The following is a 15269-nucleotide window of genomic DNA, read 5'->3' as shown; positions in this document are numbered from 1 at the left end:
AAAGAAATTTTCAATATTTTATTGAAATACTATATGTATTTGAATAAAGTAAAGAAAATTTCGAAAATACATATAGTATTTGAATAAACTGAAGTTATTTTAAGCTAAGTTATTAGTTATTCTTGAAGCTAAGTTTTTTTTTCTGTAGATGTATCATTTTTATGTTCATTTATATATTTTATATATTCAAAAGGAAACCGAGATTCTGCCCAAAACCATGAAAGTATTGAATGAAGTCAAAAAAATCAACAATACTTTATCAGCACTACAACTACCGAAAGTTGAAAAGGATGCTAAAAAGGAGGCCATGGCGAAGGAAGTTATTGATAAAACTGGGTAAATATGTCTTTTTAATATTGTATTGTAGCGCAGTGGAGCTTGATTGTACGATGGATGGAGTAGGAATAGAACCCACAAGGTTTGATTCCTACTCGGAGAATTATTTTACTTTTTCGATCCGGCAAAACAGCGTGCACCATTAAGGTCTCTTCGCATTCCGCATCTTGTATACCCTCCAAGAGGAGCGTTGTCAAAATCCGCTACCTTACCTATGTGTGTTATAAACCTTATAATCTATAAATATATATAAAAGGAGATGTTTCCACTGACTGAAGTAAGACGCACCGCTAACCGTACCGTAACCGCTGTGTCTTAGACATCTTTATTTTCATAATGTGAACACCTACTAAGGAGGGGTTGAAAGTTTATATGGAAAAATCTTTAAATTGGCACCTATTTGTATAGATTTTGAAATTCAAACTCTTGAAAATATTTCATTGAGCACGTGTTTCATGGTTTATTAGAATTCACTCCCTAAACTGAAAATAATTTCATAAATATGTTTAATAAACATTCGTATAGTTTCAGCGAGCGAAGCCGCCCGGATTGGCTAGTATAATATAAAAGATTTGTCATTCTAAACCTTACATTTATAATTTCACAGTAACTTGCTAAGCAGTACGTCACTGATGGTGAAGAGAGCCTCCTCTCAATCAGAAACTATGACGTGGTCGACGATCGGAAGTCCGGATGTCATCAAAGCTTTTGAAACTCTACTAACTATTATCAGGTAATGTATATGTTTCTTAAAATATATAATTTTATTTTATCTTGCCTTTGGAGAATCAAGACAATATATTTTTTGGTTCAAGTGGGTTTCGTTTCCACTCGAGGCAATGATTGATTTTCATTCCCTTGCTCTGACAAAAATACAAAGCGTGGCATTAAGTTGCGCTGAGAGATAATGCGTGAAGTTAAAAAAGTCAGTAAAATAGAAGATATTATGGCATAGTCGCTCTGTCAGATAACTGCCCCTTTGTCACGTTTTCGAATGTTTCTTTTGTTTGTTTAGTAAGATATGAATGCGGTGTTATGTTCCACCGTTTAACGAACAATCTCTCCTTAATTGACATAATATGAGGAAGGGAGTGTCCCAACATTGGACTCCGTGAACTATATACTACACTAGATATCGAAAACGGAAATGACTATATAATTTTTTTTAATAATTTTTAGAGAGAAAGGAGCAGAAGCTGGATTTTTGGAATCAATAAAAACGGTACGATTTTAAGGAAATACATTATTTGCTGCCTAAAATCTCCCCACAGACACAAACGTGCCACTGTAAACACAACGGTTAGAATATTTTCATTTCCTGGCCCCGGTAACGATGCAAAGCGCGGCGTTGAGTTCAGCAGAATTGTGAAACGGAGTGTCTTAACACTAAGTCCCCAGGTTTCCTGCTGTGCGGCATGCAGCATGAAACTAATAAGATCATTTTATAAACTAAATAAAGTACAATTACTTATATAAAAAATACTTTTTGTAACAATTACCTATTTTCGTATAAGATAAAGTAGTTACTTTCCATATTTTTAATTAGTTGTTAAATATGAAATAGAATATTAAATAAATAAACTTTCAGGAACCCTATGGACCAGCTAAGAGTTACATCCAAACACAGTAAGTAAAATTAATTGTTAATTCACAAAGGAGAACTGCGGCGTTGACTTACACCACTCAAAACCTATGTTTGGGCGAATGAATAAGGAAATTGTCACTAAGTTCTTGCTGCTTTCTTTGCTATTACTGGGAAACAGAGGGTAGTAAAATTTAGAAGAAATATAAAAACTGTACAAAACTTATTTTAACTGTTTAATGTTCTGTTTTTATTTTAACAAATTGTTCCTGATAATAAATGAATGTTATTTAATTTCAGAGTGGATACAGCCTGCAATTGGCTTAAAAAACCAGCCGCTAAAGAAAATGATAAGAAAGCGGGAATGGAGAGCGCCGGCAGTGTTGTAGCAATGGCTGAACAGGTATTATTATATAAACTGTATTCTTTTACAAATTATATAGCGGTGGAATGTTATAAAACAACGCCAGCGACGTCTATGGTAATTTGCCTTAACTAAGTTATATACAAAAAATAATTTTTATCCATCCAGAAATTATTGATTTCCATTTTTATGTGCTTTTGTATTTTTTATGCAAAGCTAGTTAGTATGAGCAGAACGGCTGCCTTCCAAGCGGTACTAATTTTATTTTCACTTACAATGTTTACAAAGGTCTATTCGAAATTTAAATAAGTTATGAGTAAATAAAGAAATCTTAGCAAAAAAAATCTTTCTTTATGTTAAAAAAGATACAAACCTACAAATATTAAATTAGAGAGAGCCCTTCTCCAACTCTGCCCAATTTACAAAATATATGGAAAATACCACAAAAAGCTTTCAGATGAATGTATGAGTAAACGATTATTTTTTAATATCTTTTGAATTAAATGAACGTGTTATTAAATTTCAGATGTGTGAAGACCTCAAAGACGCTGAGAAAGATGAAATGAAGCAAGTAATAGCCGAGACTAAGCAGCTGTTAAATGAATGTGCTATCAAATATAACAGTGCGAAAGCAAGGTAATATTAATTCTTATATTTTTTTAGCTTTGCGCTGTATCCCGCACACAGGCGAAAGAAACCTAGTGTTAAGACACTCCATTCCCATGAAGACACTTTCGTTTCCCACTTTCCGATTTTACCGATTTCTGGAGGCATTGCGTGTTGATTGTTGGAATTCAAAAGCCGAGATTTACGTCGTTTCTAGAGCAAGAAAATGTAAATATTAAATATTTCATTCCCTCTAGGAGAAATCAAATCCACAACCTGTTTACAGTCGCCCGCTTGTACCCCTGCGCCTGCGCCGCGACTGTCTTTATTAAAGTTTGTACTCGAAATACTATTCTTTTTACAAATTGTTTACTTGTCTAACCAGCCTCCTCATGGAGCGTCTGAAGGAACTGCGTAAGATGTTGGAGCGCGGCGTGGTGACGCGCGTGGTGGAAGACTTCCTCGATGAAGAACCTCTAGCCAACTTTGAGGCTTTACATAAAGAAAATGGTAAAGTTTTATTTTTTCTTGTAAAAATTTTCTTTTTACATTGACAATATTTAATTTTTCACCTTCAAGATGTAGGTGTCCTGCACACAGTAAAGTAGACAATAGTGTGTTAAGTGGAGGAACTAAATTAATGTCATACGTTCTGCTAATTAAATTTATTTATATATTTATTTATATATTTATTTATATATTTATTTTTTATTGGGCACAATTAAAAAATTATATGTACAAAAGACGGAGTTAACTCTAAAAACCATTCGCCACCTATAAAAGCATATTTAAACTTATATACATAAACATATATAAATGTATGTAAATATTATAATTAATTTAGTTTGTTTTTATTAACTGTTTAATTGAACAAATCACACACAATCAATAAACAATATTTTTTCGACATTTGAGTTCAAAATTTATACACACTGTTTAATGTCCGAAAAAGTAAAACTTACTTACACTAAGAAAAAAATACGAGCACGCTGAGTTATACGTTCATACCCCTGGTGGGACTCGAACCCACAATCCCCGGCTTAGGAGGCCGATGCCTTATCCATTAGGCCACAGGGGCTTACACTGTTAAAAGTCAAATTTTAATACATTACAACTGTAATTGTGATGGTTGTGGGTTCTATTCTCACTTGGAGTTTTATTTAAATTGTTTTTATTTCCCTTTTCCGAAATTAGAGGGAAAATTTTAAACGAAATATCTCAACACTAGACTCTTGCTAATTGCTTTATAAAAATATGCACGAAGAAAATTTTTTATACAAATATTTAATTGAAAACCGTGATTGTGGGTTTGAGTCCCACTTTTTTAAAGTGCGGCGTTGAGTTCTTCCTATGTGGCCTATGTTTATAGTCAATGATAAAACCGTAGTTACTTAATATTTTTTTATTTATTTATAGATGAGAGGAAGCGCAAATTCTTACTTGAAAAGAAGATAGCTGAGCTCTTGGCACAACTCGGTAGAGTCACCAAAACGGCCAAGTTTGTGGCAGACACTGGAGTGTCTTCAAGGCAAGAGTTAATGAAGACCAGTGACCATGTTAGTTTTATTATAATTTTCCTTTATATTTATTGAATGAGCCTCGATCTCACATTAAAAAATTTACAATGACAGATTTTAAATTGATTACTTTTATCAAAATATATTTTTATTTTTTTTAAATAACACAACAATAATGATTTGAAAAAATGTATGTTATTGCGAAATATTTTGTATGTAGGTTGAACTTCTAGCGCCGTCGTTAGTGAAAGCTGCAGAAGAAAGGATTCATCGTCCAGACGATAAGGTATAACAAAAGTATATATATTTAATTTCACATGCTTTCAATTCAAATCCAATGTTTTAGTTTGAGGTCATCGTGGCTCAACAGAACAGGATCTGACCCGAAACGCCATGAACGTGGATTCGGTCCCTGCTAAGGAAAATGTTTATACTTATTAATATATATTAATTATTGTGATTTTCATACTCTGTGTCTCAACATTATATACAATATGGAATGCGAATAACCAAAAATTATTTATATCTAAAAGTATATATTTGCTTTCTCGATAAGATTTTTTGACTTTAAATAATAGTAAATGAAGAAATTAGCGGCTCTCTCTAAGATACTCTAAACTAAATTGAAAAAGGCAGAATATTAAGCAACAAAAAACAATATTAAGTAGATACATATGAATGTGATTCAAAATATAAAATTCCACGTAATAACATCTCCAGGCTGCAATAGAGTACTACCAGAAGTTGTTGGCCCAGTACGCCGAGTCGCTGTCCAAAGTGCGAGAGCTCTGTGATCGTTCTGTCGATCCGATCGATTTCGCTCAGGCGGCAGGTATACTCATTGTTATTTAAAACTTTAAAATACTTTTGTTAAGAATTAAAAAAGGACACTTTGTTTACCAGAGCAGACAAATTTAAATAGTTTATCCTCCCAAGTGGGGATCAACGACCTCATGTTTATATTCAAGTGTATTCTTTAACTAAGTATGTGCGAAATAGTGGTGAACGGAATGTCTGGACACTGCTTGTTGACGTTAATTTTTCTTTGTAAACATAGATTATTCGTCGTCGTCGTTAATATTTTTTTAATATTATTTGTATTGTAGGTGAAACAATGTATCGCATTAAAGAAGAATCTTCGGATGATCCACATAAGAGCGTTCATACTTCTAAAGTCATTATGAAGTAAGTATACAATTTCAATAACTTTTTTTTACTTTTCTTCTTATCCCGCACATAGAGCAAGAGAAGCAGAGCGAACCTGGGAGTTAAGATACTCCTTTCACATTAAGACATTCGTTCTACATATATAATAACGTACACTATAATATATTGTTTTATCATTAGTATGTTAAATAGATATTTTTTTCACTGTCTTAAAAATCTATGTGTAATATAATTATTCGTCAATCAAGTAATAATTATTATACTAAAATGAAAAGTAAAATCGTTTTCACAGATTATGTAACAGAGTAATCGACGTCGGAATGAACTCACAGAATGTTAAGAAAGATCCAGAACTTAAAAAGACCCTGTTGGACATCAAGAACGCAGTGGACGCTAACAGAGACAATAGGAAGACTAGCGACTGGAGAGACGTTACAGCTGAGGTTAGCAACTATTTTATTAATAACTAGTGGACCCGGACGCGGCTACGCCTGCTTGAACTATAAGAATATTTATTAAATATATTTATGAAATTATTGAATGAATATCAAAATATAAGTTCATTTTGGGTGACATTTTCTTAAAACAACAAATAAACTTTGCAAACCGTTCCTTAGCAACGACGGTTGTTATTGACATGGCAGAAAAAATTGCATGTCAAATTAGAAAGTATTTTAATTTATTAGTACATATGTGTAATGTAATGTTATATAGCCTATAGCACTTCTGAAGAATGCAGCTTTCATATAAAACAAAAACATAGTAAATCGGACCAGTAGATCCAGAGATCTTAGCGTTCAAACAAACAAACAAACAAACTCTTTCGCTTTATTATATTAGTATAGATTTGACACCAGAGCGAAGAAATGAATTCACAAAATATTATATATTTCTTGAAATACTAATACTAGACCTTTTTTTTATAGTTCATGCGAAGAACAGGTGAAGTGGAAGCCGTTCTTGGAGGAGAAAATATATTTAAGAGACAACCGGAACCAGATCAACCAATTTATGTAAGAAATAAATATTTATTTATATACCTACTTGATAATATTACAAGACAAGAAGCGCGGGTTCGAGTCCCGCTACATAACATTACTGTCTGTGGTTGCAGGCGGCGGCGCTGGACCTGCACGCGGCGGTGCGCGAGTGGTCGGCGCGCGACAACGACATCGTGGCTGTCGCCAAGCGCATGGCGGTGCTCATGGCACGCCTGTCCGGGTATATGAACACCGGTAAATCACTATTTTATGTTATTTTACATTGTTATTACAATAGATATTTAGTGTAATATAAAAAAAATAAAGTGGTACTTCTTGAAGAGTTATTGCCATTTAAAGTACTCGTTCTAAATCAGCATAGTTGAAAGATACTTAAGCCATTTAAAATATGGGAACAATGCTTTAACACAAAATGGATTATTAAGGGTCATTGGTTAATTGTTTATGGTTCAACTTTTGTTAAATAATAAGTACGTCATATCTAAATCTAAAGGAAACGAATCAATTATCAAAAACATTGATATATATTTTGTAAAACTAAAACAAAATCTATTAGCCTAAATAAAAGAAACATGTCAATTTAATATTAAACTTTTTTCTTACAGATCGTAAACAAGAACTAATATTCACATCGAACGCTATTGTCAACGAGTCGAAAGAAGTCGCGGCTTTAGCGAAAAAACTAGCTTTGGAATGTTCTGATATAAGGATAAGGACGGTAAGTCATTTATGTTATAATATTCAACAAATTTTGGAATAAACATTTAAAAATGCACAAACCATTTACAACCTTAGGTATGAGTCCCATTTGCCAATTTGCGTAAACCGTCCAATCTTAAAGCGAATTAACACTAGTTTCCAAAGTTCCCTCTGCCTACCCCGCAGTATAAACAATGCCCACGATTTGAACCAAGAACTATTCCTTAGGTTCAGATACTTATTTTTTTCTTTTTGTGCATAGAATCTTCTACAAGTGTGTGACCGTATCCCGACCATCAGCGGACAACTGAAGATGTTGACGACTGTCAAAGGGTCTTCTATGGGACACCAAGGTACCTGTCGGCTAGGGTTGTACTTAGAAATAATTATTAATGTAATATTTTTTTTTTTTATTAAAGAGAAATACTTTTTAAAAAACGTATAAAAAATTTAACGTACTGGGGAAATTAAACTTTAAAACTCCTAAAAATATTTATTAATGTAGAGAAATTTTAGTCTTTTTTAAAAAAGTGGTGTATAAGAACATATTATCGTTCGATGACGATCACTTGGCGGAAGAGGATGCTTGAATATTTAATTAACCTATCGAAGACTCATTTAAACAAGTAAAAAAATACGTTAATCCAATTTACCAAAAGACAGTCGAGCATTTTACATGTTAATTTTAAGCATAATTTTACATTCTAATATAAATGGTAAAATGTATTTTTATATATGTTTTATTTTCAGATAGCGCGGAAGACAAAGAGGCCATGAACATGCTCGTCGGTAACGCACAGAATCTTATGATAAGTGTACGTTAAATATAATTTATTGTAAAGAATATTATCCACATTACATGTAGGTACGAAACGCTGTACGGACGGACGGACACTTTGGAAACGAAACGAAACTCTTATGTGGAAATCGAACTCACAACCGCCGCGTTTACATTCACACGCCTGTGCCAATGTATCTGTGTGATGGATACTTCATATTATCCTTTGTTTCGTTTCAGGTCCAAGAAGTAGTGAAGGCGGCAGTGAGCGCCTCCGTCAAGATAGCGTCGCAGAGAGGATACAAGATGAAGTGGAGGCGACGAAACTATTATTAAAGGAGAAGGAAAAACACTTGAAAAAAATCTCATAGATTATTTTTCTATTACATTATTAATAGTTATGATTATTATCAGTTACATTAACAGTCCATTGTGTCGCAGTGACGCCGCGTCTGACTGTAAAAGCAAAGCTTGTGGGTTCGATTCCCCACTCGTTCGCAATAATTCATAGACGCTCAGGCGAGATAAAGAGCGGCGTTGAGTTTCGCCCCTCAACACGCAATATCTCGATTTCGGGTTGAAAGCCGTCTTCACACTGTGTTCGTTCGTGCGAAGCTGAAATAATTATTTACATAAGTATACCAAAGGTTGTAAACATTTGAATGAATTATTATTTTTAATTTTATTTTTGTAATTCTTTTAATTTTAATATATTTTCCTATTATTTAGAAATAAGTACAAATTGTATTTTTTTATAAAGATTTTATAATAATAAAAATTTTACCGCTTTAACATTTTTTTTATTCTCTACAAAGTATGAGGAATCAATAGTATTTGTTCTCTTGAACAAAAGAATTAAATGTATGGAAATATACAAAAAATAAAATTATATAAGCAACAAACATTTCAAGTTTAAACCAAACAATATTTAATATTTTAATTGTATAATGGAAACAGAGCTTTAATTTATAAATTAAATTGCCTTAAATAGGAAACAGTAAGTAAGTATTGCTACTTTACTCTACTTCCAAGTATCTATAAAAGAGACCCACCACCACCTTCATAACAATTAAGAAAAAAAATTAGTTTAAAAAACAAAAAACACTTTTTAAAAAAAAAAAACACTAATAACATTAATAAGACGAATGTAACAAGCACAAACTCGGTATGTTTACTAGTAGTCAGTCTAGCACCAGTTCCATCATCAGACCAGCTCGATGGTACCATAATATTGAAATGTTTTCTAATTTGCGTATAATTGTCCAGTTTCATGATGATACAACAATTATTTCAAAAATTAGAAGTGCTCGAAATTCAGCTTCTTAATTTTATTATACACTTATTTAGTTTGTTACAGCTCCACCCAGTAGAAGTATGTTAAAAACTGTGTAAAATAGTTAATAACGTAATTAGTAATTAAACCTAGTTCTTAAAACTATACCTATATAATTGGTTATGTTATTCATTATTTTTCCCAGTTTTTATAATAAGAAAATATATATTTATGTACTTTCAAATTGTATATGTAAGAGCTTTTGAAATCTATCTGAAAGGTACATTTTATTTTCTAATCTCACTTATACCGTCACATTATATCTCACTAAGTAATTGCAGAGAAAGCAGAGGGAACCTAATGTCAGACACTCCATTCCAAGCAGCGCAAAATTTTCAAGACATCGCGTGTGATTGGCGGAACACGACGCCGCGCTAAACCTCAATTGTTTAAACTTTATTACAATACGCTACTACTGCTGCCGCCCGAATTCTCTCCGCCAACAATCTGTTTTAATTCATAATCTTGAACCACTTGAAATATTTTAGTCTTCGCCTGATTCAAGTAGTATGGACTAAATTTCCTTAGAGTAGACCCAATAGTTATTAAAAACACATCCAAAGGATCTGCGGGATTCAATTCCTGATATTCATTATTGAAAGACGAAGAAGCTCCTTCATTTGTCTTTTGGCAGTTCAAACTTGGTTTACTTTCTCCACTCTCCCTAAATTCTTGAAAATTCTTCTCTAAATCTTCACAATTAGATGAATTTTCGAAGAAGTCCGAATATTCTTCGTTGGAATGGTTCATATGGGTTTCTCTGTAATATGGCAGCATGAAGGAAAGCTCGTCTTCGTATTTGTAGTTGTAAATTCTCTGATTCGGGTTTCTTAGTCGATCTCTTATTTTTCTTCTCATCATGTCACGGACGTTTACCCATCTTGTTTTGCAGACGGATGCTGAAACGGATTTCGTTAGTGTATAGTGTATTAGCCATAATACAATAAAATGCAGTAAAATAAGAATTGAGGCCATCGTGGTATCTGTTACAACACTCGAGAATTCGCCGTAAAGTGTGGAACGCAAGTGTCTTGTTGAGAACAGAGTGTTCTAACATTATGTCCCCAGGTTCGCTTTACATATCCTGCTTTGTGTATAAAATAAAGAAAACATTAAATTTCTGAAAATAAACAAGTAATTATTAAAATTAAAATTATGAACCTATAACCTTCGTGTCAGAGCAGACATACTTACAACAAGAGCATTGAAAAAAATCACTCGATACGTAAGAAATCATTTCTTCTTTTTTAGATTCATAATTCATAAACAGAAAACCGCGCTTTGAAATAAAAAAATAATAGTGGATATTGAAACCACGACCTCCCCGTTTACAATCGACGTTATCACTGCGACACGACGACCTCTACTTGTTTGTTAGACAGAAATGGAAATAAACAAAGGTACGTACCAGGTCTGTTCAGAGTATCGCCAATTTTCTGCCAAACAACTTCTCTAGTATCATAATGTAGATATTTAGGGTGTTTGGAGTTGTAAATAATGGGGTTTTCTCTGACCAGAGCCAGTAATTTTAGGTCTAAAGTCTTGTTGAAAGGCAACGGCATGGCGTCCGTGACGGGTGGGAGACGACTGCGACGCGGGGCCGATGTTGCTACTTTGGGTTTAAAGGTACCCGTTTTTTTTATTATTAGTAAATATTTATTATGTATTTTACTTTATTTAGACCATTATCATGTAAGTTTCAATTTACTATAAAATATTAATTTAATATTACATTTTCATTGTATAGACTGACTATTAAAATAATTTTACATGTTATATTATAAGCGACACGATCAATTTATACGATCAATTTATAGCTAATTCAAAGATTTAATTTGTTTTTTTTTATTTATTCAGATTCAAAATATTTATTTCATAATAACTATATTATCCTACTTTGACAGATTAGTAAAAAAGTAATAAAATTATGTATATGTTATGTTTAATAGCATATTTTCATGTCGTAATTTTTTTTTCTTATAGATAATTTCTCTAAATATTTTTACAATTTATATGTATTGAATAATCGTCCATTCATCCTAACAAAAAAATATTATTTATTATCCATAAAATCATAATAACATAAATAAATTACCCTTTCACAATACAATACTGCCCAAAAAGTAGCAAACATGTTGAACATAGCAACACTGTTCCGACACGAGCTCGGCACGGGACGGCAACGTCGCGTAGCTCAGGCGAGGCGAAGCGACGTTATAGTAGACAGTAGAGAGATAGCATTATTTATTCTACACGTGCGTCAGTAGCTAGTACTTTTACTTCTAGTCGTTTTAGTGGAAGTTAGAAGTAATGTAATAGTTACTATTTATAGTTTTGGAATATTGTATAATTTTATCAAAATATAATTCTTAACTCGCCGGGCTTTTCGAGGCCAGTCCTGGCGCAGGGGCACGCAAGTGTGACTGTAAGCAAGACAGGTTGTGGGTTCGATTCCCATAGGTAATTAAATATTTTCATTTCTTCGCCCTTCTCTGATGTCGAGGACAAAGCGTAACACAACAATGCCTCCAGAATTCGGCGTAAAATGGGGAACGGAGTGTCTTAACACTAGGTTTTATCAGCCTACCCTGCTGTGTGCGGGATAGAAGAAAATTATAATATTTTATTAAATAGAATAAAATAAAATTGACTCTGTTTAAATTGAGATCTTATGAGTTAAGCAGCGAAACTCAATTTCTTTCTTTTTATTTAATCACAGATAAAACATACAAATAAAAGGATTGCTCCGAATACGATTTGAACCAACGGTGATTGAGCTGCTTGTAACTACGTGAATAATTTTAGAATATATGAGACATAAAGAAACCAAAAAACGTAAAGCATGCAAAAAAGTGGTTCTTCCAAAAATAATTATTTTAAACAAAATAAATAATAAAGTTATCGTTGTAAAATAAAACGCCATTTGTAAAGAATGACGTAAACAAACACTAACACACAGAACGCATTTACTAACGCACGCATCGTTCATGAAGTCGAGTCGCAGCCGCGAGTGGGGGGCGAGTGCACAGTGGCACAGAGGCACAGAGGCACAGAGGCACAGAGGCACAGTGGTAATAGCGTTGAAGTGATGTTAAATCAACACAACACTTATTATCATTTTACACACACCCATATTTACATTTTCATAAATTATGTTCGAGAAGTTATTTTAATTTACTGCCAGTACCATAATATACATACTATGAAATATGAACAATGTTTTTAATTATCTGTGTTAACGGATATGTATGTAATCTGTTATTGTATACAATTGCTAGGAAATGTATGTAATTCCTTCATTCGTCCGGAAATGTGAGAAATAAATTATATCAGACACATATCCTAGGAAATCTACACATTCAAACACACACATATCCAAGGATACCGCGGCGAAGGGAGATGAGAAGGCAATAAGAACATTAAATAAACAAGTACAATTAACATTAAATCCTATAAAAATACGAACGGCCAACCATTGCATTATATCTCTTAACTGCAATGGTGATCACAACAATATATTTATCACGTAAGTACGTATAAATTTTTAATATAAGCATATATATTTATTTTTAATTTTGTAAAAGTTTTATCAAAATAACTTGACTAAAATAGGAAACAAAAAGCAATTACAAGCACAGATAGACAATACAAGTATACTTACCTTACTTTCATCGTTATAACATATTTAGCTTATCCGATCGATCGTGCCGACGCGACACGTTCTAGAAACACCGCTACTATGGAAACTCACCTTTACATATACGCTGTATTTAGCAGAGTATGTATAATCTACCTAGGTTAGGTTCCCTCTAGTTAAAACTCAAAAAAATATCATTACTTACTAGCTATAAATACCTTTAAGCAACAAACTGTAGTATACTATGTAAAATGTATGTACAAAAATATAGATTTATTTATTGTTTACCATATTATTTATACTTAAAAAAATAACTAATGGATAAAAATAAATAAAGTATGAGACTTTATTTAACCCTATGTTTTAGGTCAAAAAAATAATAAACATAATATAACTCTATAGAGCACTTTTATTTAAAAAATGGTTGATAATAAAATTATTATAAAACTGGATTAAAATTATAAAAACAATATTATAATCTAGTACCTCTTACATTTGAAAACTTATAATCCAATCGCTAGCAACTTTTCTAATAAGATAACATACGTAAATCTATTTTTTACATTTAGAAATGAAGAATGGAGTAACTTATCATTATTCTCTATTTATACTCTATGCTATAAGACAAAGCTATTCCATATAAATCGATTCGGAGGTGGAAACTTTGACTTCACTACTTTGTCGTTTTTGAACTATTTGTTGCAGATCATGTTCTTGTACGATAGCGAATATTTTACTCTTTGCTAGATTCAAATGGTATGGGGAAAAAGTTTTCAATGTAGCACCGATGCTTAATAGAAAAGCATCGATAGGATCTGCTGAATCAAATTCAGCGGGAGGTGCGTTCAGGTGAGGTTCATTAAACGTGGACGTACTTATAGGATCTACAGTTTCTTCTAATGACTCACGTTTTTTCTTCTTCTTTTTCACATTTGATGTATTAAATTCTTTCTTAATTTTTACAGGTTTTAAAATATCATTTGAACTGTCGTCATGTACATCATCGCAGTCATCATTGGCTTCATCAGCACTTCGATCGTCGGATTCGAACTCCTCATGTTGTATATTAACATCCTTGTAATACGGTCGTAGGAAAGATACTTCACTTTCATATTTATACATTTTCGTCCGTTTGCCTTGTTCTGAATTTCTTTTCAAAATACGACGGTACACGTCGCGTATGTTGATCCATCGCACCTTGCAATCTGCAGCTGTAACAATGTTATAAAGCATTAATTAAGTACATTTTTTTTACTATTTATTTTAAAATTAAAAAGTAACGTAAGAGTTTTAATTTTTTAACTAAATAGTTAGGGCAAGCATTGCGATTACGCGCGCGTTGCATTTAATTATTAATAACAATTATCACAATTAAAAAAAAACAAATAAGTACTTCAATTTTGAATAAGGAATATTAAGTTTGTATGAATTATTTAAATATTACTTTTCAAGTATATAATATTAAATCAATGTAACGCAAAACAAATACAAAATAAAGTCTTTTAATTTCAAAATATAAACCACTTGCTTTACAACCATTCCTACAAACGAGTTACAATCGAGTTTCATGAGTAAAAAGAACAAAGTACAACCAATCGTAAATTATAAATCCAACTCACCGGGTCTCTTCAGCTCGTCGCCAATCTTCTGCCACGCGACCTCCCGTGTATTAAAATCCATATATTTAACATTATTATGATCGTATAATACCGGAGTGTCTCTCACTAATCTTATTAGATGAATGTCTAATTTCTCATGAAATAACATTTCGTCGTGTCGTTTGTCGGACGCGTCGTCTCGGTCTGGTCGAAATCGATTGGCTCTCGCAACCGGTGTTGCTATATGTTAATATTCATTTTTTAATTGACGTTATTCAATTACGTATATTGCTTACATTCTAGTAATTTATCAATTAATAATTATTTTATGTTATTTTTAATTATTGAGTTATTATAATTGGTAATATATTTTATCTTCATTTTTGTTTTTTTTAACCGCCAATTTCGATATCATTAGAGTTGTCAAAAAAGCTAAAGTTGTTTACAAATAATTGATTTTGTAATCGATAAATATATATCTGGCACGCTCGAAACCCCATAAATTTAGAACTAAACTAAATATATAAATGAAAAAGAATAAAATATATAGTAAAAAATAAGAAATTCACATTTCTCCTTTAAAACAGGTAGGTATTACCTGCCTGCTAACTTTTATATTAGTAGATGTAATATTTTGTCAAAACTGAAATT

At 32.3% G+C, this 15269-nt stretch overlaps 3 protein-coding genes and 1 non-coding gene across 8 annotated transcripts in view; 1 reads left to right on the top strand and 3 right to left on the bottom strand.

The window, feature by feature from the left end:
• LOC146529734 (uncharacterized) overlaps nucleotides 1-8842 on the top strand; it is a 48528-nt gene extending 39686 nt beyond the window's left edge. For all 4 annotated transcript variants that reach the window (XM_085202368.1, XM_085202370.1, XM_085202369.1 and 1 more), the window contains exons 77-94: nucleotides 194-336; nucleotides 944-1069; nucleotides 1516-1558; nucleotides 1925-1962; nucleotides 2219-2321; nucleotides 2809-2918; nucleotides 3274-3398; nucleotides 4305-4444; nucleotides 4626-4691; nucleotides 5126-5237; nucleotides 5512-5590; nucleotides 5865-6015; nucleotides 6499-6585; nucleotides 6687-6807; nucleotides 7179-7291; nucleotides 7535-7625; nucleotides 8023-8087; nucleotides 8291-8842. In XM_085202368.1, coding sequence (XP_085058494.1) covers nucleotides 194-336; nucleotides 944-1069; nucleotides 1516-1558; nucleotides 1925-1962; nucleotides 2219-2321; nucleotides 2809-2918; nucleotides 3274-3398; nucleotides 4305-4444; nucleotides 4626-4691; nucleotides 5126-5237; nucleotides 5512-5590; nucleotides 5865-6015; nucleotides 6499-6585; nucleotides 6687-6807; nucleotides 7179-7291; nucleotides 7535-7625; nucleotides 8023-8087; nucleotides 8291-8386 — 1809 coding nt within the window. In that variant the 3' untranslated portion in view covers nucleotides 8387-8842. The remainder of the gene's footprint in view (nucleotides 1-193; nucleotides 337-943; nucleotides 1070-1515; nucleotides 1559-1924; nucleotides 1963-2218; nucleotides 2322-2808; nucleotides 2919-3273; nucleotides 3399-4304; nucleotides 4445-4625; nucleotides 4692-5125; nucleotides 5238-5511; nucleotides 5591-5864; nucleotides 6016-6498; nucleotides 6586-6686; nucleotides 6808-7178; nucleotides 7292-7534; nucleotides 7626-8022; nucleotides 8088-8290) is intronic.
• TRNAR-CCU (transfer RNA arginine (anticodon CCU)) lies at nucleotides 3894-3966 on the bottom strand. The gene has a single exon. It is a non-coding gene; the product is annotated as a tRNA-Arg (tRNA).
• A 324-nt stretch (nucleotides 8843-9166) lies between the features above and the next one.
• Nucleotides 9167-11004, bottom strand: LOC146529733 (uncharacterized). 2 transcript variants are annotated; one of them, XM_085202377.1, is made up of 2 exons: nucleotides 10792-11004; nucleotides 9167-10282 (listed from the first exon to the last, which is right to left on the bottom strand). In XM_085202377.1, exons 1-2 carry the CDS (start codon nucleotides 10943-10945, stop codon nucleotides 9783-9785), a joined length of 654 nt encoding a protein of 217 aa, XP_085058503.1. In that variant the 5' UTR covers nucleotides 10946-11004; the 3' UTR covers nucleotides 9167-9782. The 2 variants fall into 2 exon arrangements, with proteins under 2 accessions (XP_085058503.1, XP_085058504.1); XM_085202378.1 differs by lacking the exon at nucleotides 10792-11004 and adding an exon at nucleotides 10578-10750.
• A 2409-nt stretch (nucleotides 11005-13413) lies between these two features.
• On the bottom strand, nucleotides 13414-14841 carry LOC146529732 (uncharacterized). Its single transcript, XM_085202376.1, has 2 exons — nucleotides 14640-14841; nucleotides 13414-14231 (listed from the first exon to the last, which is right to left on the bottom strand). The coding sequence occupies exons 1-2, from the start codon at nucleotides 14785-14787 to the stop codon at nucleotides 13651-13653; spliced, it is 729 nt and encodes a 242-aa protein (XP_085058502.1). The 5' UTR covers nucleotides 14788-14841; the 3' UTR covers nucleotides 13414-13650.
• Between the last annotated feature and the right edge of the window lie 428 nt (nucleotides 14842-15269).

Source organism: Heliconius melpomene, chromosome 18, assembly GCF_056956725.1.
Source record: "Heliconius melpomene rosina isolate 202511_hmr_F chromosome 18, ASM5695672v1, whole genome shotgun sequence".
Taxonomy (NCBI): domain Eukaryota; kingdom Metazoa; phylum Arthropoda; class Insecta; order Lepidoptera; family Nymphalidae; genus Heliconius; species Heliconius melpomene.
The sequence above is the reverse complement of the archived record's forward strand: the minus strand, read 5'-3'. Positions and strand labels throughout refer to the sequence as shown.